This window comes from Scatophagus argus, chromosome 2 (assembly GCF_020382885.2).
Source record: "Scatophagus argus isolate fScaArg1 chromosome 2, fScaArg1.pri, whole genome shotgun sequence".
Lineage (NCBI taxonomy): Eukaryota > Metazoa > Chordata > Actinopteri > Scatophagidae > Scatophagus > Scatophagus argus.
In genome coordinates, this window is record NC_058494.1 from 2,091,146 (window position 1) to 2,113,719 (window position 22,574).

General features: G+C 38.8%; 1 protein-coding gene across 1 annotated transcript; it reads right to left on the bottom strand.

Moving 5' to 3' along the window:
• Positions 1-4,284: 4,284 nt before the first annotated feature.
• On the bottom strand, positions 4,285-21,199 carry vps37c (VPS37C subunit of ESCRT-I). Its single transcript, XM_046400412.1, has 5 exons — positions 20,088-21,199; positions 19,548-19,657; positions 15,683-15,854; positions 13,766-13,848; positions 4,285-10,278 (listed from the first exon to the last, which is right to left on the bottom strand). The coding sequence occupies exons 2-5, from the start codon at positions 19,638-19,640 to the stop codon at positions 9,556-9,558; spliced, it is 1,071 nt and encodes a 356-aa protein (XP_046256368.1). The 5' UTR covers positions 19,641-19,657; positions 20,088-21,199; the 3' UTR covers positions 4,285-9,555.
• Positions 21,200-22,574: the final 1,375 nt, after the last annotated feature.

A 22,574-nucleotide genomic window follows, 5' to 3' on the forward strand; every position in this document is an offset into this window, starting at 1 on the left:
TGTGTCCATTTTTTTAGCATAATATTTTCATTGTTTGATTCTAATGTAACCCAAAATGAACAAAAAAAAATCAGGTTAATTACATTTTTGTTCTTGCAAACCAGTGGATTATGTTGCTGATTATTATGTAAACTGTATTCAGTAACTAACTACATTTCAAAGTAATCAGACCCAATCAGGTCAGAATATAATATTTAGGCGCCCAGGTGTGCTCAGATGAAAACAACAAGGACAACACTTTGAAAAGCAATAATAATATATATTTATTATTATTAATAATAATAATATATTTAGGGGACACATCCCCCCAAGTTTATAAATGTTCAGGAAAGTTCAATCACTGTATCGTTTTTCATATTTCATGAAAAAAAAGAGGAAAACTAGAATGTAATATGAGGGCATGTACATGGTACACATGTATGTGTGTGTGTGTGTGTGTGTCCCATTTGCTGACACTCAACTTTGGGTCACGCTCAACTCTTAAAAGATTACTAAAATACAGATAACAGGGATCCTTCCCCAGAAAAAAAGAAATCAGGCTTCAGTTTCTGAATATTTTCAGAGATTATTTTGAAACTTCACTAAATCAGCTTTTCAGCTCAGAAATCTCCGTCTTTACATTAAGGTAAATGCTGTATTTAGAGAATTTCTTATCGATTATCTGTGCCGTCACGGTTATTGGAAATGAAACACAATGCATAGGAAGCCACATGATGAGTGCTCACATTTCAGCAACACACCGTTTGACTGTAGTGTGCCTTATGCGTGCATGACTGCTGTTTCATCCTGCAAGCGTCGGAGGAAATGCACACCATAGGGAAAAGCTGTGTGAGAATGGGCACGATGCAGCTGGACGTCTGCTTGTGTGGTCTGGGTGAGGCGACCCTTCACTGAGGTACATCACACATGGTCGCCTCACTGCACTGATTATGCTAAGTGGAATTTGCCGATGTTGGACGTGGGCTATTTGAACCCGATATGCTCTCAGAGAATTTAAAGCTGGAATATTTAAATGATTTTCATGTGTTTCTTAAGGATTTGTGTTTAATTGTATTTTGACAGTGGAGAGATGACAGGTAATAGGAGATAGAGAGAGATATGTTCATCTTTAACTGTCACTTGAGCCTTTTCTTTTTATTACGTAAATCAATTTGTCAGTTTGTAAATACACCATAAATTCTCTACAGTCATGTGAAGTTGTATAAATGATCTTGAAAATAGAAAAACATAAAAATACAAGACACTCAGAGTCACATGGCAATGTGCAGGGTCATATGCAGATTTTGAACAGGCACAATTTGAACTAGTTTTATCCACTTTATTCATTTATTTCTATTTTCTTGCTAAGCTAAACGAATATATGGAATCTAAAGAAGAGACAGCAGTTGAGCTTGATGTCTGCTGGAAGATCATAGATTAGTGTGTGAGCTCTCTACAACAAACATTTGTGGTTAATTATTTCCTGTATGCCCTTTCAATTACAAACTGTAGACTGTTAAGTTTTCAGTGTGGAAAAGAAGAGTTTCTGCTGTCCTGATGTCAACGGGGCGCCTCTTCCACGGAGCCGAAACAGCACACAGTCACCTCACTGAACGGCAGCTGGGCCCTCGTCAGTGAAGGAGTACCAAGCTGAGTCTCTGTGGCAGAGCGTAGTGGATGGACTGAGGCGTTTAGTTTGACCATGTCCTGTATGTAAGATGGGAACATTCACAGCACAGTAAGCTGCAGGTACCGCTAGATGAGATGAGATAAAACCCTGGATTTGAACTTGCATTCACACCATACTTGGTGTTAGACGCTGTAGTTCTTGGAGTTGGATTCTAAACTGCTGATCATGAGTAATTTTGACAGTCAAAATCTCACCTCCCTCTCATCTAGTGCCTTGACTTGGGCTTAAAATAAAGCAGATCTTCGCTTGGGCTAAAAGATTCACAAACATCTGACACACCGCGTAATGCATCAGGATCTATTTGCTGCAGTGAGCATACCATCCTGACCTTCCTCGAGCCAATCAGATCTAGTTTCGCTTTAACCAGAAACGCCACGCTGGCTGAGTGTCATCAAAGGACATGTTGTGTAGGTGACAGTACGACTGTGTATTGTAAGTGCATATACAGTAGGTGTGATCAGCGCTCGCACTGGAGCTCACAGTTTGACAATTGAAAATACATCATTACTGCTATTCTCAATTATGTACAATCCTGAAAACTCCTTACTGCTAAACTCTAAGCACTATTCCATTGTTTCACTCAAATACAAATTCTAGATCTCATTTTTGCAAAACTTCAAGCATGAATCACATCATTATTACACATAGTTCATCTGGAAAACACTGGTCTTCACACTTTTTTTTTTTACACTTGTCCTCTGATTTTATCCTTACAATAAATGACAAAAGTGATGGCATAATATAGAAATATAAGAGATAGTCACATGATAGCTGTGTGTAATGTTGGGTGGAAAGAATCTGTTCTGAGAAGAAAAAAACATGGTTTTAAGTGTGGTGTTTCATTTGGCAAGAGATATACTTATATTATTAAAATAATTTTCTAACATTATATTAACTCAAATCATGTATTAAAAGCATCTGTACTGAAATAACTGATTTAGCTAAATGCTAAATTTCCGAAATGTACATTTTGTTCTCCGCACTACCAAATGAAGAGCAGTTGTGCATATGAAAATAAAGACACAGGGTGTTTTTTTACTCTTTTTTAAACTCAGATCAACTTCTCTTTAATTAATCACAACCCCAAAAAGAGACAGAAAACAAAAAAGGCTCTTTAACAATCCACAGTCATCATTATCATCATCATCATCATATAATTCATCAGCATCAGAAGAACAGATAAATCCATCCATGTTATTTCCCTCTGGATAATATTAATGCTAGACTATATTAGAACATCTCCCTTGTGCTTCTTCTAAAACACTGTAATACTATTACTAGTCATCCTTCCTGTGAAACACTAAAGCCCTCAGTACAAACAAACTAGAATCATTCATATCTTAAAGGTGGATATGTAAAGCTTGTCATGCTCAGTATTACAGTATCTTCATCTGAAAAACACACACACACACACACGTCTGCGTGAGTGTGTGGCAGTTAAAAGGTAAGACTGAACTAAAATGCAGGTGACAGAGAAGTAAACAGAATGAAGTGAACACCAGCAACAGGACATCAACAGGCTTTCTTTCCTTGGCCTTTTACTCTTCATGTACTTCACATCCTGTGAGCAGAACAATACTAGATGGGTCCTCACTGTAGGGTCACCATGACACACAGCTTCCCATACAGGTTTAGCACGTGACTGACTGACGCCTAATGTATCAAACTCTGTCTGCGTGAGTCTGTCAGATTGTGCCATCGTGTGGCAGCAGCAGTGAGTTCAGTTGGAGCATGCATCATCACACACGGCAACTTTGATTACCTGTTAGAAAACACTGAAAGACAGCACCTTTGGCAGTGTATAGTGGGTGAATGGGTTCCAGTAAGGAACCCCTTCATAAAGGACATATAAACTGTAACTAATGGCTTTAGAATGGATACTGAATTATTTAATATTTATATTATATTTATGTTGATATTTAATTTTAATGTATTAAATATCTGCAATAAGCTATTCATGTGAACACATTTTGGGTTGGCAAGTTGCGAAAAATCAAACTAACCTATGTTTATCCTGCTGTTTATTTATAATGTGGTTATACATGTTGTTAAATATAAATATGACATAAAGAACTCTTGCTTAGTTACCTAACATATTAAGTGTTTTTTGGTGAAAAAGTAAAAAAGTTTAAGGGATATGGATGACACAACAGATGCTTGACCGAAATGCTGTAATGATGTCAGCGAGGAAGATTTTAAATTACATTTCACAAATGTAGCCTAGTCTAACCTCAAATTACATAAATGCTGCGTCAAAGCTATTAAATGACCTAATGACAATAGCTAGATTATAGTCATACTAAACTGCAGGAATACTACTAACCCTGAAATCCACATCTCTTCATGTATGTATGTAAAAATAAAACAAACATTTAAAGAGGACTGGCAGTTAAACGCGCAGTATGTACTTTCTGCTGTTAGGGGTCTCTCAACGAAAATAAAAGATGTACATAGCCTCGGATCATAGGAGTTGTTCATTTCAACATTCACCATTGCAGAGAAAAATCTAACTGACGTGATGTTCACAGAGGAGGTAATGTTTTTAAGTTTTATTCACACACATCCTTCCTCTCTGACCTTGTCCATGCACCGTTAGCTTGAATAAAATTACAGACTTCTCAGGTTTTGAACATTGTTGGAATAATGGAACAATTTAAGTTCCCAACTTGACAACATATACTACAATTATAATAATATATAATGTAACAAATACAGATTGTGGTCCTTGCGTGACTTCCTGTTTTATACTTAATTGGTTTTTATTGGAAACATGTCTCCTAGCAACTGATTTACCATTCGAAAACTTTTTACTGTCTAAGAGATTGTTTTAAGATTTAATTGTGCAAGCTGATTGAGTTCATCATTAGTTTGAAAGTGGCTAGCAGCTTGACTGATGGTTTTATGAGGAGCTGGTACTCAGATGACAACTTCTAAAGTTTCATAGATAAACTGATCTATGAAGCACTTACATGTTATCTATTAACCATTCATAAAGCCATTAGTTAATGCTTATAATGCTTTATAAGGGTACAATTAGAGGCCCTGACTTACATCCAAAGTAACTGCTGTTATGCTAGTGGTTTGTAGATATACAAGGAAACTACCATGTGATTGAGTATGACAGTTTTTGTCATTGTAATTAGTATATCAGTAATCTATGACCCAACATAACAATACACCCATGTCCACACATAAAGTTATGTTTAAAAGACTTTAGAGCAGGCGTAAACATGGTGTAGAAATAGCAGCTGGTTAAATATTAAGTTTATAAATATGCCTTTGTCGTTTTACAGGATGTTGTGTAGACTGAAAACACAAACAACCACCTTAATATTTCATGAGCTATGTTTACACCACATGTTTACCTTCTCTGAAGTCTTATAAACACAATCTTACGTGTGGGAAATGGTGCATGCATGATTTTATGCCTATATGTCTTACTTTATGTCTTACTTTCATTGTGATGCCCATCGTTTCTCTCCCATATGATAACTGCCAGGAGCACTGCCAAGATCTTTCCATGTGGTAGATGAACGTTATAATGCGGATCATTCAGGCAAACAATATGGAGAAAATAAAAGTAGATGCACCTGAGCCCAAAAGATCAGTTACTACTACTTGTTGATGAAAACTCAAATCCAGGTTAGAAATAAAAAAACAAAACAAAACAAAGAGAAAACTGATAGGCTGCTGGTCCATACTACGGCAACTCCTGATGAATCTCCAGCTCTGACAGGGCACTGGAAGATGTTTACTGAGGCTCAATTGTTCTCCTTTGGATTCTCTGGGCAACAGTTTCTGACATGCAGTGTCACAGAATAACACCTGTGTGTTGATGCTCTACAGTTGAGTATACAGCCCTCCATTCACACACAACCGTTAACAGTTTCAGCACAACTACCTTTTAACTTCTTCATCTTGCTGCAAATACACTTTTTAAAATGTAATTTAATGGCTGATTCAATGACCTTACTATACAGTACACCACCTGAGGTGCTTTCTGCGATTTCCTTGCTTCGTTTAATAGCAGTACAGCATTTTAGAGACTGGAACCAATTAGGATTCAATTCAGTCGCTTTAAGATACAGCCTGGCTCTCTGAGGAAAAGAATATTGTGATATCTTAAAACAATATTCTGAATTTACAACATGTCTATTTGACACTATTGGCACTTTAAAGACTTCCTGACATTGTTACAGCACCTCTGAATTCCCTTCAGTCTGCTCACACGACTGATGATATTTTCTCCTGGGAGGAAATCTTACTGGACTGTATAGCTGCTTTGTAGCTTTTGAAACAATACTAATAAAGTGCTCTGAGAGGAGATGTAAAAGATTAAACATGATTAGTCTGATGAAATATTACATCTCAAGGTAACAATTTCATGTTCACCATATTGTTTAGAGAGGCGGGATCTACTTGTAAACAATACAAAAATTATCTTCATCAGTTACCTACAATGCAATTTCAATGATACTATTGGAATTGATTAACACAGAGCTGATCGCAAACCATTGTATTTTCGCTCCATTAAACTCTTCATACCATAGGTATTCTCAATGATGGTGTGAATGTATAGAAATAAAACTATTTTCTTCTGGTAATCATCGTTCATGTTCAAAAGAGCAGATGTGGGCTAGGAGGAGGAGGCAGAGGGGGGTGATGGAGAGGAGGTGAGGTGAAAAAGCGTTGTTGGGGAGGATACAAAGGGGAACAAAGAATTGGAACCATGTTTGTTTCTAAGTTTATTCAAACTGGTCTGTGAACAACTGAGATTCCAGCAGGTATCACTGTCTCATGTCAGGGTGTTACTACAGGACTACACTGCTCCTGTCTCTGCCCCTAAATCCACATTAAATAATCTGGATTTCTCTGCACACCTCAAAACCAAATGAAACGTTTTCACTTGATTTGCTCAGAGTATAAGAAAACCATCCTTCATCAGTGGGGATTTGCATTTGTTTATAAATCTGCCAAGCTCTATGTACTTGCTGGGCCAATAGTCCCAAACAAGCAGGAAACAAAGTCATTTAAAATGTGAAGACGCTTTAGGACTGAACAGTTCTTAAGTCTTAATGCAGAACTGTTGTTATATTTGTTGGACAAGTGGGCAATCTGTAACATTAGTCACTTAAGCTAACTAGCTGTATGCTGTGGCAAACATCTGTCTTCCACAGCAGCACGTTCTCTAGAATTTTACAAATATCTGGTAGAACTCCCTTTCAGCCTTGTTTTGCTATTTGTTGAATAAGCTACATACATGAAACTACAAATGTAAGATACTGTATTTCCTCAAATAATGGCAGGGACTTTTATTTACCTCTGATGCAGAGGGCACCAGGCCTTTAATGGCAACAGGCCTTTATTTCCAATTCTCTCCGTTAAGCATGACTGGTTTCATTTTAGTATGAAGTCCCCTTGCTTCATAATATGGAACCATTTTCCCTATTAAAATTTTCGTTAGTGTATTATGCTGTTAATAACACAAAATATATAGTTTGGCTGGTACATTAACACACATACACACCTACAGTGACTGAAAGGCAGCATTTACATGTGTTGAAAACAGCATGTTTATACTGCTGAATTTATTAAATTAAAGTAGATAATACAGATAGTAGATGGTACATGGTATGTACATTCCATGTATAACAGGAACTAGGATTTTCCCCTGGCCTTTATTTGGAGGAAGCCTTTACAGCCTTTTAATTTGAGGAAATATTGTATGCTACCAAAGACTGCTAGCAATTGAAAATGAAAGTTCCCGACATATCCTGCTGAGGTTGTTATTTGGGACAAGGAAATGGAAACGTGCCTTGGGGAAGGCATTAAAATTGAACTGAATTTACTATATACAGGAAAGAAAATTTTTTAAAGACTCATCCATTTCTTAAAGATGCACTAATCATTATTATTATATAATATTTATATTTACATAACAGTTAATCAGATGGCTGTGTAATGTGAAAGATGTTGTTCACAATGACAAACAGAGAAATATTATCAAGGTCTGCAGTTCCCTTCAACATAAAAGCCTAGAGCTGCAACCATTAGTCAACTATTTTAATAATCAGTTACTAGTTTAGGTCATTTTTAAAGCAAAAATGTCAAAATGTCAATTGCTCCAGTTTCTTAAATGTAATCAGTATTTGGACTTTTGGACTGTTGGTTGGCGAAAAGATGCAATTTGAAGACACTTTGTGAAAATGTGATGAGCATTTTTTTTTCCTGAATTTACTGACATTTAATGGACTAAATGATTAATCAGTTAATCCTGAAAATAATTAGTAGTGGCAGTCCTGCTTTTATCTCATCCTGTAGGTTTTCTAACTAAACTGTATTCTCATCAAATTTGAGCATTTTGGGGCTTAAGAACAAAATATCTTTCTCAGGAGTGGAGACCAACCAAGACCAAACAAAGAGACTAACCAAATTAATGCTAATAATGTTCTGGATATGGGAATCCACAAATGTTTGTTAATATCACTTTTACAAGGTCATAGTATGTCTATGCTGTTATGGTGGAATACATTTTCTAGCACCCTGAAGTGGCCAAAAAAATCAATTAATGAAGCAGCTTTAAACTTTTGCTTCTATTTATATTTAAAGAAAACAAAGGAATCTAAAAGTAGGACTAGCACTGCTGTATAAAACACAAGTCTAAGAAAGCCTTTGGGTCAGTTCCAAAACTGTAGCTGGGGCTGTTTGGCCTCTCAAATTATTTTCTTGCTCAGAGCTTGTGTAGTCCTGGCACCAGGCTGATATGTGACTTATTGTCATACATTTTTGTTAGTTCATCTAAAAATCATTAACTATTCAGAGGACAAAATACCAAAATAATAATAACAGAAAAGAACAGCAGTTGGTTGTTCCCAACTGTGAGTAACTGCTGCATCACCACTTCCTGGTTTGACCTTACAGGGGGGAAAAGGGAAACACAGCTGCTGACACACAGCTGCAGCTAACTTCCTCTTTCAATGTTAAATTAAAGGGAAAAAAACAAAGCACTGTCAATGTCACAAGGTTCTTTGGTTGAAGAAACTGAAGGGTGACTGGTTTCTAGAGCTACTGGTGATTCTTCTGCCCACTTTCCACACTTTGTTGTGCATAATGAAATGCACCTGCTACTCTTAGTACATTTATGTTTGGAGAAAGCAAGTGTATGGAAGAGCTACAGCTGAGAAACCCTGCATCTTAACTGAACTTAATATGAGAGTCAGATGTTATAACAGCCATCCACTTTTCCAATTTAATTATTACTTAGATGAATAAACTAGCCCGGGACATAAACCTTCCATTACGAGTTGTTTAATCACTGCAGACGGTGCTCATGAATAATAATGTCAATCAAACGGATTCTGGTCAGCTAGCTACTGGACACTGATGTAGTGTTACAAAGATTTTGTATTTGTCAAAAGGGGGAGTGCACTTTTGTGTTTTTGAGGACTTTCTGATTGCCAAATAGCAACACACACACACACACACACACCTGAAATGGAAGAGGAGGAGGAGGCAGGGAGCAATGGAGAGAGAGGACAGTGAGCATATGAAGATACAGGTGCTTTAACACTTAAATACAACGCAACAACCTGAGACTAATATGGGGGAGTTGGTGGGCTGTTGGGTGACAAAGGGAAAAGGAGAGAGAGAAAGGCTGAGAGATCAACAGACTGATTATTAGAGAAAGAGAGAAATAGTGCAACAAAGATAAGTAAAGCAAGAGACCTCTTGAATCTGGGAGCATGAAAGGAAAGGAAAGAGGGAGTATAGAAAAGGTAAAAAGAGAAGAGGAGTGGGTATTGGGGTGATGAGGCTGGAGATCAGGGAGAGAGAAGAGTGAGACAGCAAAGAAGGGAAGAAGTGAGAAGAACTGAGCAGTAGTGCTTTCAGGAGTACGGCTGTGGAACTCCATATCCAGGTCTGTACATGGGTCTTCCTGTTGGTGACTGAGAATTGGAATAGGTGGGACCAGCTGGGTAGCTGTAGCCGCCGTAGCTGTAAGAGGCTGGATAGGGTGTTGGGCCCCTTTGAGGGTGGCTAGGGGTGTACTGGCCAAATGCTGAGCCCGGGTGTGGGGCAGGGAAGGATGGCTGGGTGGGGTAAGGACAGGAAGCAGGAGCAGGAGGCCCAAAAGCAGGCCTGGGGCCAGGGTAGCTCCCTGCTGGGGTGAATGGTGAGCCAGAACCTGGGTATGGAGGGAACTGTGATGGGGGATTAGTAGGGCCAGAGGGCGCTGCAGGAGTAGGGTTGGGGGGAGTGACAGGGTACGGGCTGTAAGGAAGGCCAGAGGAGCCCCCTGCCGATGAGGACACTGGCTGCGTGGGGTTTTGGTAGCTGGAGGTCTGAGGTTTGGAGTTCGGCTGTTGCTGATTTGTCGTTGTTGCCGTTGTTGTCTGCTGATTCCATGGTGAGGGCGTGGCGGTGGAGTCCTGGCTGATAGCTGCTGATGATGTCATGGCGGTGGGATTGCCCTCGCTCCTCTGTCGCAAGATCTCCTGGAGCTTCTCTATCCGCACCCGTCGTTTGTGAGCGAGGGATCGCAGAGAGAGGAAGCCGTCGAGGAAGGAGTCCAATGTCAGAGAGCCCTCCAGAAACTGATCAGCTAGAGCCTGCAGACAGAAATACACAACTGGTAACAGTGATGTTGATCAGTTCTTCACACTATTGCAAATACTAAACTTCTCAGAGCTTCTCAAAATAAGTGCATCTAACTAGAAACTACTCTGATTGACCGGTAACTGACAGGCCATTCACACATGCATACCATTTTTACACAAAAATTAGTACGTATAGGCAGGTTTTTTTAACACAGGAAAACCACTGGAATAGACTGACTGACTCCTTTCCCATTACCAGTAGACAAGTTTGCCTTTCTCTTTCTTTCTTTCTTTCTGTCAGGTATCCCTCACAGCCAGTCAGACAAGGAGCTGTAAATACCCGTGACTACTGCGTAGTCATTTCATTCAGGAGTGAAAGTCAACTGTACTCTTTCCCACTGAAGACAAAGATGTTAGTGGGTGAATGGGTGTGGGTTTTTCTGTCAACATGGTCCACACCAGGTGTTGGGCAACCACTGCAGTGCTACATACGAGCAACCCCTGTGAGAGGGGTTGTATGCAGAGGCTGTGGGAAATATGAATGCTTCGGAACCCAACATCAAGACACAACTTCAAGCTCACTGTTCCAATATATGCAAATGGCAACTGCTATCATACCTAGAGATTGATGTGGTATTGCAAAGGGTAGCCAGGACAACGGGTCAGAGCGGAGATATCGTCATCCCCACGCTCCGAGATTGGGTACCAAGTCCCAACAACAGACACAGATTCCCTTAGCACAAGGGCAGCTGACCTGCGATTGAAGATCATGACAAAGCTGGACACCTAAGAACAACTCTATAACTGAGGCCCTGGAGACTACCAAACAAAGACTCACAGCTCTGGCTGCCCACCTACACACGAGAGGCAGAAGGTGGGAGAATGAACAGGATTTTCTCCACTGAACCATTTTGTAGCTGTTCACTGAAACACTCAACATTAGGTCCAAAGAGGTGTTTGTGCAAGAGAAAGAGGCCATAATTAGGCAGAAAAACCCAAACAAATAAATAAACCCATCAGAGAGATATCAGAACCATTGGGAGGGGCCAAAATAACAGTTTGGAACATTCTAAAGTGGATGACTGCAGAATACTGTCATTGGTGAAGAAAAACCCTTTAACAACATCTAGCCAAGTCAAACACTCTCTAGGAAGCGGGCATGTCATTGTCAAAGTCTACAGTCTACAGAGACGGCTTCATGAATGTAAATAGAGAGGCTTCACAACAAGGTGGAAACCATTGGTAAGGCTCAAGAACAGACAAGCCAGATTAGACTTTGACAAAAAATACCTTAAAAAAGCCTGCCCAGTGCTTGTACTTGTACCAGAATCATAGGAAGTGATGCATGGGCAGATATGGCTGCCACTGGAACTGCATCAGTGGTGTTGTTGGGATCTATAGCCATGTGTTCAGGATAACAACAGAGAGGCCTACATGTCTCTCCAAAAGCCTGAGCCAGAGTAGGCTGACTGCTATAAAAACAGCGCCCCAACCCCCATGATTGACAGCTAGATGTAAATCTGAATTTGAACGAACCTTCTTACGGAACACGTGACACTCGAGGGTCTTGCCCCTTTGTTTGCCACGTAAGCCACGCCCCGTGGCCACCCGCCATCTTGGCTCTAAGGAGAACACTCCGCGCGTCACTCTGCCACCATCTTGGCTCTTACTGATATGTCACTCACGTGATTCTATCGCCATTTTCCCTCTTTCCCTCTCCCCTCCACGCGTGCGTCCACAAGCACACACATACACGCTCCCTAACCTGTACACCTATGTATGCATATGCACACATGTGTATATACATACAGTATATACAGTGGCTGGCCTAAACACTATCAGAAGCACTGAACTACATTTACAACCTAAATTCTAATATTTGTTCCATGAATTTGTATTCATTTATTTCCAACAGTTTATTCTCTTCAGCATTTAGTAGCATTTCTCTCGCTGCACCGCTTCCAGTACATGTATGTGGATGTTCGATTTTTGTCCAACCAGATTTCAGCCTCTATGTGTTGCCATGTCAGTCTAGTCTGTCCAGTGGCCATCAGAACCTCTGATTGGTCGATCAGAGCAAAAGTCACAGCCAAGTGCGACCAGCAGTTCTGAACTGCTCTGGAAGATGTACATGGTGTCATGCCTGGTGTTTTTCGTTATGCTTTGTTTTTGATTTTTTGAGTCCATGTGTCATGTTCCATGTGTGTCTTGTGTTTCCATGTATTATGTTCAAGGTTTTTGTCATGTCCTGTTTTATTTTGAAAAGCGTCACTTTCCCTGTGTGTCCTGTTTCCATGTAGCTTTGCTTTTAGTTTTCCTGATTGCTTTCTCCCTCCTGATGTGTGTCACCTGTGTCTCATTGTCTTGTCTATTTAATCCTTGTCTTCCCAGTCACCTGTGTCAGTGCGTCTGCGTTTTACCCATGATATGCCAGGAACTTTTGCTATGCTTTTTGCCAGGAGTTTTTGCCACAGTTTTTTGTTGTTCTTCTGCCATGGTGAGAGTGTGCCTTTCTGAGTTGATTTTTGTTATTATTAAATAAAGACTGTTGCTTGGACCTCTGCCTTGCCTGCCTGCCAGCCTTTTTGACTCTGCATCGGGGTTCAGTACATTTCTGCGTCAGCGACGCCAACCCATCTTGACACATGGCACAGTTGCGGTTGTAGTGTAGGTATGGAGTCATCTTAACTGTGTTTCTTGTTGTATTAATAATGGTAATTGTCCTCAACACGCAAAATTCTTCTCTCTTGCCATATTGCGTTTTTGGATAGTATCGATGTTTTTTATTTATAATTGTGACGTGATAGTGGTTGTGTCAAGAGTTGGACTAAGTCAGGTGTGTCCCCACTGAAGGCCCAGGTACCAAATGCACGGCCCGTCACTGCATATACAGATATATCCTCAGCGCTGTACCTGTGTTTACCCATCATAGTTAGTAATTAATGTGTGTAGATAAAGTTGGATTATAATAGTATTTAGCACAAAGTAATACTTATCTTCTGATGATTGTTGCAATGTTAATAAATCCTGTTAGAATTTAAATCATCGTTGTCTGTGGTTATTGTGAACATATTTGTGATAATAGCTGGTTTCATAACAGTCACTGCTCGCTTCATTAATTCCTAAGAGACTGTTATTTCCTATTTATTAATTTGGCTTCCTCAACCCAAAAGAGCATGTTTTTCACTTACTGAAGCCAAGACTGAAGGCAGAAAGAACAACAAACAAGCAGCAGCTGAATGTATTTGTAGTAAAGGCCCGGCAAAGATATATATATATATATATATACACACAAATATATATATACACACATACACACACACACACCCACATATATAACCAAATGTGACCAAATGAAACACCTCTTTACCTTGACATTTTTATGTAAGATACTATATCTTTGAAACACTCATTCCAAAGTGACCGAAATATAATCTGGTTATTGTGCGTGTGTGTCCGTGTGTGTGTTTAGATTTTAAAAAAGCAGTTAAATTCTGACCTCTGACTCTGCCTCTGTTTTGCTGCCCTCGGTCTGTAGTCTGGCAAACAATGCCTCTGGAGACACCTGACCCACCATCCCATCTGGAGGGGGGGGTAAAGAAGTAAAGACAGAGAAAGAGAAAGAGAGAGAGAGATAAATACATCCCAGTGGAGCACAGGAAAAAACAGTTCTGTTCACAAAGGAGGACACATACACACCATGTCATACACTGACACATTTGTTTAAAAGGCTACGTCTATCTCTGGAACAACAACCATTCCATAAATATGGAGATTTTTTAAACAAACTATTTTAGCTGTGAATTGTTGAATATTTTGTTTCAGTAGTCAAACTTGTTTCTGGGCAAGATGAAAAACAAATGTTGGACTGTTGGACACACGGGCATTTATAGAGTTTCTTAGCAGTTAACCCGTTGTGTGTTAACTTGTGAGGTAAGAATGTGGTCAGTATAACGTGACATCACTGTTAGGTGTGCTTACCCTGCATTCAATTTGTACTCGTAAGTCATAGCTCTGGACTCGGAGTGACATCGCATCCATTAAAAACCAAGCTGGCAGCTCGTTCGTAACGTTATTCAGCCATTGTTGTGATAGCAACATGAACCGGTTACAAGCAGCACCAGCTGATAAACAACACATTACGCTGTATTTCACGCCTAACAAGACCATAGCTTTATGGCAATATACAGCAGTAAGACAGTATTGTGTATATGGCCTACTAAACCAGACACAAAAAAGACATAAGCGCTAAAAACTGCATGTTGCATGTGTGTGTTTCAGTCAGTGATGGGTTAAATGCAGAGAAGTAATTTCCCAGCTTGGGATTAATAAAGTAAATAAAATAAAAAACAAAACTCAGAAGTACAAATTGAATGCAGCATTACAATAACAACCGAGCACACTTCTGACCACACCCATCAGTGATGCTAACTGCTACTAATGTTTATTTCTTAAACTGATTGATTAGTGTTACAGTGCCTCGTTAATCTTTTCCTATTTACATGATTAAATGAAGACACATCAGTCACAAGTTATTAAAACTCAATGTGATTCAAACTGCTTATTTTGTTTTAGTCCAAAAATCCTAAAACGAATTCCATGACAAAGACATAAGATGGCAAAAAAGCAGATTCACTTCAATATTTGATAGATTTAGCGGCTGACTGTTTCACATGTATATATAAGTCTCTGTGCACTTCACCAATATCCAAGGTAGTAAAAAATCAACCATACTACTTCTACAAATGATTATTAGAAAGCCATCACCATTACATCATCAAGAGCTGATACTGGTTTTTCCTACAGACAACCAATCAATATGACAAGGCTCCACCTTGTTTTTCCTTGCTTGTTGACTTGCATGCAAATCATGTCATAGTTCTATTATAAACACAACAGAAGATAACTGGACGGTTATCTTTTGTTATTATCTCTTTGTCTTAATCTACTTAGTATGTGTAAAAGAAGTTTTAAGATAATACATTATTGCAAATAAATGTATCAATGATGAATCATCACAGAGCATCACAACCGATGATGATTTTTCCCCATATCTAATGCAGAGCACCAATACTTGCGAAAAAGCTGATGTATGTGCCTGAACTGACTGCAGCCTCACCACATCAGAATGCAATTCTGCCAAGCTACATACTGCATTTTAATGGTGCAATGGAGAAATTTATAGGATATTTCAGGTCTGACTATAGTGTACGGGGCATTTCATGATAAAGGAAATAAGATCACAATCTGGATTGTGGATGATGATTGTGATTACATAGATGATGCTTTTATTGGCCAGGTTGAAAAGTGCCTGTAATTCAGCAGCTGTTTGCACTGTTAACTTACTGCCTTACTGCCTCAACTCCTTTGTCAGTCTATTTGCATGTAAACAAGTTGGGAATCCTTCCCCCCATACCTCTTAAGGAGCAGTGTTTTCTGTAAGTTTCCCTGATGGCCTCTAGCTGAGAATATCGCTCCACCAGCACTTCCTTCTGTGACTCCAGACGAGGCTTCATGTCCAGGTTTTGCTCGGCCAGGCTGCGATTTGATGCCAGCGCCATCTCTCTCTCCAGCTGAATGTTCTGGATCTGAAGGGGGAAATACAGTCATCAGATTGCATAGTGCAAACATCATTCAGTAGGGTATTATGGCTTGCTTAAATTTGTCACTATCACCAAGTATCACAAACTGTGAAGTGCCAAAAGCTAGCTGGTCAGATGGTTTACTTGTTTTCTGATTAAATAGTTCCTGATTTAAACTAACTTTGCCAGTTCTAGACTTGCTTTATGTTTAAAGAAAAAGGTTAGGATGTATAGAAAACTATATTTCTCACAATAAGGTAAGAGAATTTCAAATGATGTCCAGTCATAGAGGGCTCAGTGAAGCTCAAGAAGCGATAAAGGGTGTCTTCAAATTAGAAACCTTAGAAAAGATCGAATTATTTGAACACTGCTTTCAGTCTCCTCTCAATGTAAGGTATTAGCCTGATCACAGGAGTAAGCATCTGTACAGCCCTCTTCAAACATGCACAGCAGATTTTGGCTACTTGTTCATGTGATGGCTTCTGGTCACTCAGACATACAGTAGGTGTCTGTTACATAAATGTTCCTCACGACTTCATTCAGACATGACAGGATGTTAAAGAGAAAGTGACAATGCTCGGTGACATTTGGCACCCAGTGCGCATGAGGTGGAGGTGTCACAGCTGTAGTGAGCTGGACAGTAATAAGATGAAGGGTGAGGATTGTTGTCAGAAACCAGAGAATCAGAGAAACCAAAAATGCACATTAGATCAGATTAGATTAGAATAACTACCTCACAGCTGTTGTCACACCACTTGTCAGTCTGAGTAACCTAATACTCTCTTATAAATTGTGAAGATATTAAGTTGGGATTCTCCTCAGTGCACAGATTTTATGTAAAATATTGTACTGGATGTTCATAAATTTATATAGTTAGGCTTAGGGTTGGAAATCGAAATTCAGTTTCAAATTCTAACCAAAAAATGCCAAGAATTGGGCATGAAAAAAAAATTAAATCTTGGTTCTGCTTATCCATTCCTAAATGCATTAACCTTTATTATTGCAGACAAAGGCTGCATATCTACATAAACGTGACATTTACCAGGACCTGTCACATCAACGTAACAGTGTGTCACCTTTATAGAGATGAGCATGGCTGACTAATGTGACAACAATAAACGCTCCACAGTGTTGCTTCACTTTATAAGATGAAATCACAAGTCAAAGTGCAATACATGTGAAGAAGAAAAAAAGAAGAAGAAGAAGAAGGAGGGGGAGGAGGAAGAGGAGCAAAAGAACAAGTACCAAACATGTCATTGCAGCTGTGGATGTTTTTTACAGTTTCAAAGAACAACATAATTGTAATTTATTATACATGTTTTACAAGAAATCAGAGAGGAGAGAGAAAGTCTGCAAGTTATAACACAACAAATCTTATTGGAACTATGGAATATTAAATTATCCATCTTTGCTCACTACATCTCAGCTTTTCTTCCTCTCAGCAGTGCATAAACTACAGGTTCACAGGTTGAAATACAGAATATGTGAAAATGATATGGGTTATGCACGAGAAGCAGTTTTTCTGACATGATTGCAAACACTTCAAAATATGCTTCAGAGTGTCTCCTAGTTTGTGAAACCCAATAAAGCAAAAGAGACTTGAGTGATAATTTTCTAGTAAAAAAAGCAAACAAGGCCTTATTCATTTCTCTCTATGCCTATATAACCATGTGCTGATCTAGTCAGACAGACTAGTGAGACAAACTGCTTGTAAAAATGGGCTATACAAATAAAGTTGACTTGACTTGACTTGACTACATTAATGTCACAACATTCCATACAGACTCAGGCTGTGTTGGAAGTGTAAAATGTTACATAACTGACTGCTGCTGTGACTCCTGCATAAAATGCTCTAGTTCTTAATCAGACATAAGGCCAGTGTGTTAAATTCACACTACTTTTAAGCTATTGAGGTTCATGTGTGAAAAAGGGTTAGAGTCGAGGTACACTCCATCAGAGATAGTGTAATAATAATAACAACAATAATAATAATAAAGTTTGGCTCCTTTCTTAGTTCCACACAGCACATTCACACAATCTGAGTAAAGTGAATGTGATGTAAGAGTGTTGCTTTCACAGACTTGCAGACATGGTTGGATACATCCTGCCACAAATCTGACATAAGAGAGAAGCGAGTAGAAGGGGCTTTCTGAAGCTATTCAAAACCAAGCAGCTGTGGCAGAGGATACTGTCCACTTTATAATGCTCTGTATGTCTGTAGCCACTTCTAATCGTTTAACTGCCACCCAACCTTTCATAATGTCCAGGAACTATACCAGCCAACTGTTAATGAGTTACTCTTTGCTGTCGTAGCTCTGTTTCCACAGCTCACAATGTGCAGCCACTCACCAGTCTTGTTGTGGCAAGCTTAGTTCTAGTTGACCAAATTAAAATTAATTAAGAACAACTGCAATCATCTTTGAACTGCTTATTTAAAAAAACAACAGTTCAATTAGCAGCTCTCCAATGCAAGAATTTGCTGCATCTCTATACTTCATTGTTTTATAAATATAATAGTGTCATGTTTTTAAACCCAAGGTCAAACAAAATAGATAATCACTTTGAGCTCTAGTAACTGGAGATAAAAAGCAGGAAGTGGAAAGTTTGAAGAGGTATGTGCACCTTAGTACTTACTTTTGCAAGAAACTGAGGTTTGATTAAATGATGTGCAAGAAAGAGTAAATATCAAATTTCTGTTAAAGTTTAATGTTTGCAGGATGCCGACAACATTAAACTTATAACAAGAGCGCTCTAATGCTCACAGATTTGCTGTTTTGTAAATGTGTGTGTGTGTGTGTGTTAAGGAAGTCCTGTCCCAAAAAGATTGGTCCATTATGTGACAATAAAGACCTGAACCAAACTGACAATGGACATTTATTATTAGTTAAAACAGTTTAATCTAGGGATGCACTGCATTTGTATACTGGGCAAATAAATTATACAATTATCAGTTATTTATCACAAATTCAAATTATGGGATTATACATATTATATATATATATATATATATATATTTACATAATATAGAGTCAATCATACAACATACTACAATGCAGTATGGACTTGAGAGCCAAACATGTTATCATCAGCGTGGATATTTTTTGCAGGAAAACAACATGAATGTAATTTGCCTTTCTCACTCTCAGGTGTACATAAACTTCAGGTTATTTACTTATTTTCAAAATACAAAAATGTGAAACTATCAGTTATCTTAACAGCATTAAATTATTTTCTCATTTTTATTCATGTAGATTTTGGTCATGATTTTGGATTATACATGGCTAACTGAACTGTCACATATATAAATGGATCCTGGAAAGGTATAGAAGAAGCAGGAGCTACAGACACATTTAAATTGATGGGAGCTGCCCAGTACAATAATATTTAAAAATGAATTTGAGTTTTGTACAGTTGGCCACCAAAAGGTCTCTTCAGTTGTTGCTGGGGACAGAGACTGTCATTTTCTCACTTACACCCATCCAAACTGTTGAGTCAGTATGGGATTTTAAACATTAAACTAACCATACATTTCAGAAGCACAACAGTGTTCAGTGAAGGGCTCAGAAACAAACTCCCTACAGGCTTTAAACACTTTTAAATCAAACCCATACATTCTCTCAAAGGTCTCTTATTCTTCAGTCAGAAAATGCTGCCTTTCAAGAAATGTAAGCCAAATGGAAAGTGAGGCATCATTTTTACCTCGTCAGACTCCAGGGCCATAGACTCCACCCTCTCTGGGGTGTCCAGTAGCTCCTGCAGCTCTGATTGGCTCAAGTCCTGGAGCTTCTCCATTTGATTTGCCAGGACGGCTGCCCGTCATGTTGGAACCAGGAAAAAAGAGTTACAAACAATGTTTGGAAACAGAAACTGACTATTAGAGGCCTACCTTTTCAATTTTAGTGTTACTAACCTTAAGTTTATAATTATTAGCCACTGACTAATCAAGCTATTGTTGACAACACGAGACAAAAAAACATGTCAACCACAGCAACTCTTTTTAAAAAATGTTCGTGGTACAAGACAATGTTCGCATTTTTAATCAACAGTAATAATAATGATAATGATAATAACACGTTTAGAATATATTATTTTTACACACAGCGGGGTAATAGCTAGCTAGCTATATTAAAGTCATATTACCGAGGTAAGTGAGTGTAGGCCACAAAACAGAACAAGCTGTTCAGACGAACACTAGTGACAGTGAACCAAGAAAGGAGGTGGAAATGAACTGGTACTTACACGTTGCTAGCAAACCAAATTCTGCCTGACACTGACTCGTGGTGACATCCAACACCACCTATTTATTTCAACTGACAGGTGACGTGACACGTCCTCAGTATCTCCGACCTGCCCTGAAGGTATCCAGCGGAACGAAAAGGCGCCTTGTCGTATTCGACGCACTTTGACTTACAAGCTAGATAGCTGTTCGGTAGAAATCCGATTTCACTGACGGTTCCGCGTTGAGCAATCTGATGACAACAACAGTCGGTATGATCGCAATGTCAGGCACTTAGCCACCGTCAACTTCGAGGGAAGCCCAACGATTTGGCGATCAAAAACGGAGCCCTGAATGACTTCAGTCGCTCGTGGTGATCAGTGCCAAACGTCTCTGTGTTCCAATACTAATTATTTTCACAAACAGAGGACCGCTGTCGACAAAATACGTTAGAAAAGGACAATTTTTAAAAATAAAAATAGGAAAGTTTCACTCCACACTGACAGACACCGCCGCCATTTTAAGAACAATCCACGTTCCGTGATTTGCGGGGGGTGCTCAGTCCAAACTAAAATATTCTGAAACCGCACCGGTAAGCTGTAATGAACTCCTGACATGTAACTATAAACGTCTAGAATATTCCCCCTTTGCCTATATATTCAGATGTAATTATCTGAACTGGGTCCGATTTCCCTCTGGTGTCCCCTATATCGCTGGGTAATGGTGAGGTCCTGTGCTCAGCTGATATAAGGGGAACCCCTATGTGACTGTAATGTTCCATCTAGTGCTTCCAACCCTTATGTCAGTGGCAAAATACCTGTTGGAGGAGCTGTGCACCACTGCTTTCTTTAGACACGAGGACTGCTGAGTCACGACTGGAGAAATAAAGCGATCATATTCTATGTATAGACAGACAGCAGGCTTAGATAGAGAAAACATATGGCACTGGATACATTTTGAATCTTTATCCAGTTTGTCCAGGGGAAGCTGATTAGATTCTAATGACGTGTTTGTATTTTGGCGAGAACCCACTCAGCATGAATGATAACTGCTTTTATTTTTAAGAGCGGGTTTACTTTTATGTGGTACGTTACGTGTAGCAGCAGTATCAATGGTTTTTGTGGGCCATTAGAACTTGTACACTATCAAAATGTAGTATTAGAAGTTTATAGGCAAGAACAAGAATTAAAATGAATGGAACAATGAAAAACAATAAACTATGTCGGGTATATAAAAATGGAAATATATAAATGTATATTAAAAATATATTAAAGTAACAATAGCGACATCAACACAAAGATAGACTATAATACAGTGAATTGCGGTGGATGATTAAGACCCATGCCTAAGCGCCAAACTGTAGAGAGCTGTGATGCACTGATGATAAACACTGACTCAGATTTAAGGTTATAACTACTACACCCTTGTAAGAAAAATACACAGAACATTTAAATATTTAACTGTCTATGCTAAATGAAGTACAGTTTGAGATAAAATACTGTAAAGATAAAGCAGTGCTGTCTGTGTTCTGAGCCTCCTGTATCAGTGTTCTATGGAGAACATACAGAACATACAAAACACACCCAATCAAAGCACAGCTTACCAAAGACAGTGTCCGCATTTATGTTACAGACTGAAAAATGCAGGCAATCATGTAAAGAAAAAATGAATAAGAATTCACTGAACACTACTATCATTATATCTCGAGTCATATTTGTTCATGGGCATCTGAACGCCTAATAAAAAGAGGGTGGAAACTGCCCTTTTGGCTGGCAGAGCTGTCATGGAAAGACTCCCTTCGCTTGAGCACAGTGGAACAACACCATGAGCTGAGTAAAATGGTTTATTGCATTTCAGCTGTTAACACATGACGCATGTATAAGGTTATTCTTAATCTGTCCCCACCCAATATATATATATATATATATATACAGAGGTACAAACAATAAAGATCATACAAAAAGCAACACACTCCTAAAAATATTGGGTAATAACGATGTAGTTGCCCTCCCCTATATTCACTTTCTTTATGGTGTTTGATTTTTTTATACTATTATAAAACATATAAAACATTATAAAACAGCGACTGTCAATTAAAGGCTGTGCACATAATTTTCAACTGCTGTTACAACAGATCATTTCTATTTCTGGCCCACAGTGGACTTTTTTTTTTCTTTTTTCTTTTTTCTTTTTTTAAAAAAAAAAAACACAGCTGCTGTTTGCTTATAGATTCTGCTTGAATATTTACACCAGTCACTTTGAGACAGGTATTTTACAGGCAAGTATCCTGTAGATTAGACATATTATTAGACAAATTATTTTCTTTTTATGTAAAGCTTTGAAATAATTTAGATGGCCCAATCTCACCTTAAGGAACAGTTCACCCAAAAATGAACTTTAGGTCATTATCTTCTCACCTCCAATGCATTCTCCTAACCAAGTGAAGAAGCTGGAGGCATGTTTTAAAATGTTAAAAGAAACAACCCAAAAAACCCATAAAAATATATCCA

Coding starts and splice junctions, on each gene's coding strand:
- vps37c (XM_046400412.1), bottom strand. CDS start 19,640: ATGGAGAAGCTCCAGGACTTGAGCCAATCAGAGCTGCAGGAGCTACTG. Junction 13,849..15,682: donor AAAACACTGCTCCTTAAGAG/GTATGGGGGGAA, acceptor CCCCCCCTCCAG/ATGGGATGGTGGGTCAGGTG. Junction 10,279..13,765: donor AAACAGAGGCAGAGTCAGAG/GTCAGAATTTAA, acceptor TTCTGTCTGCAG/GCTCTAGCTGATCAGTTTCT.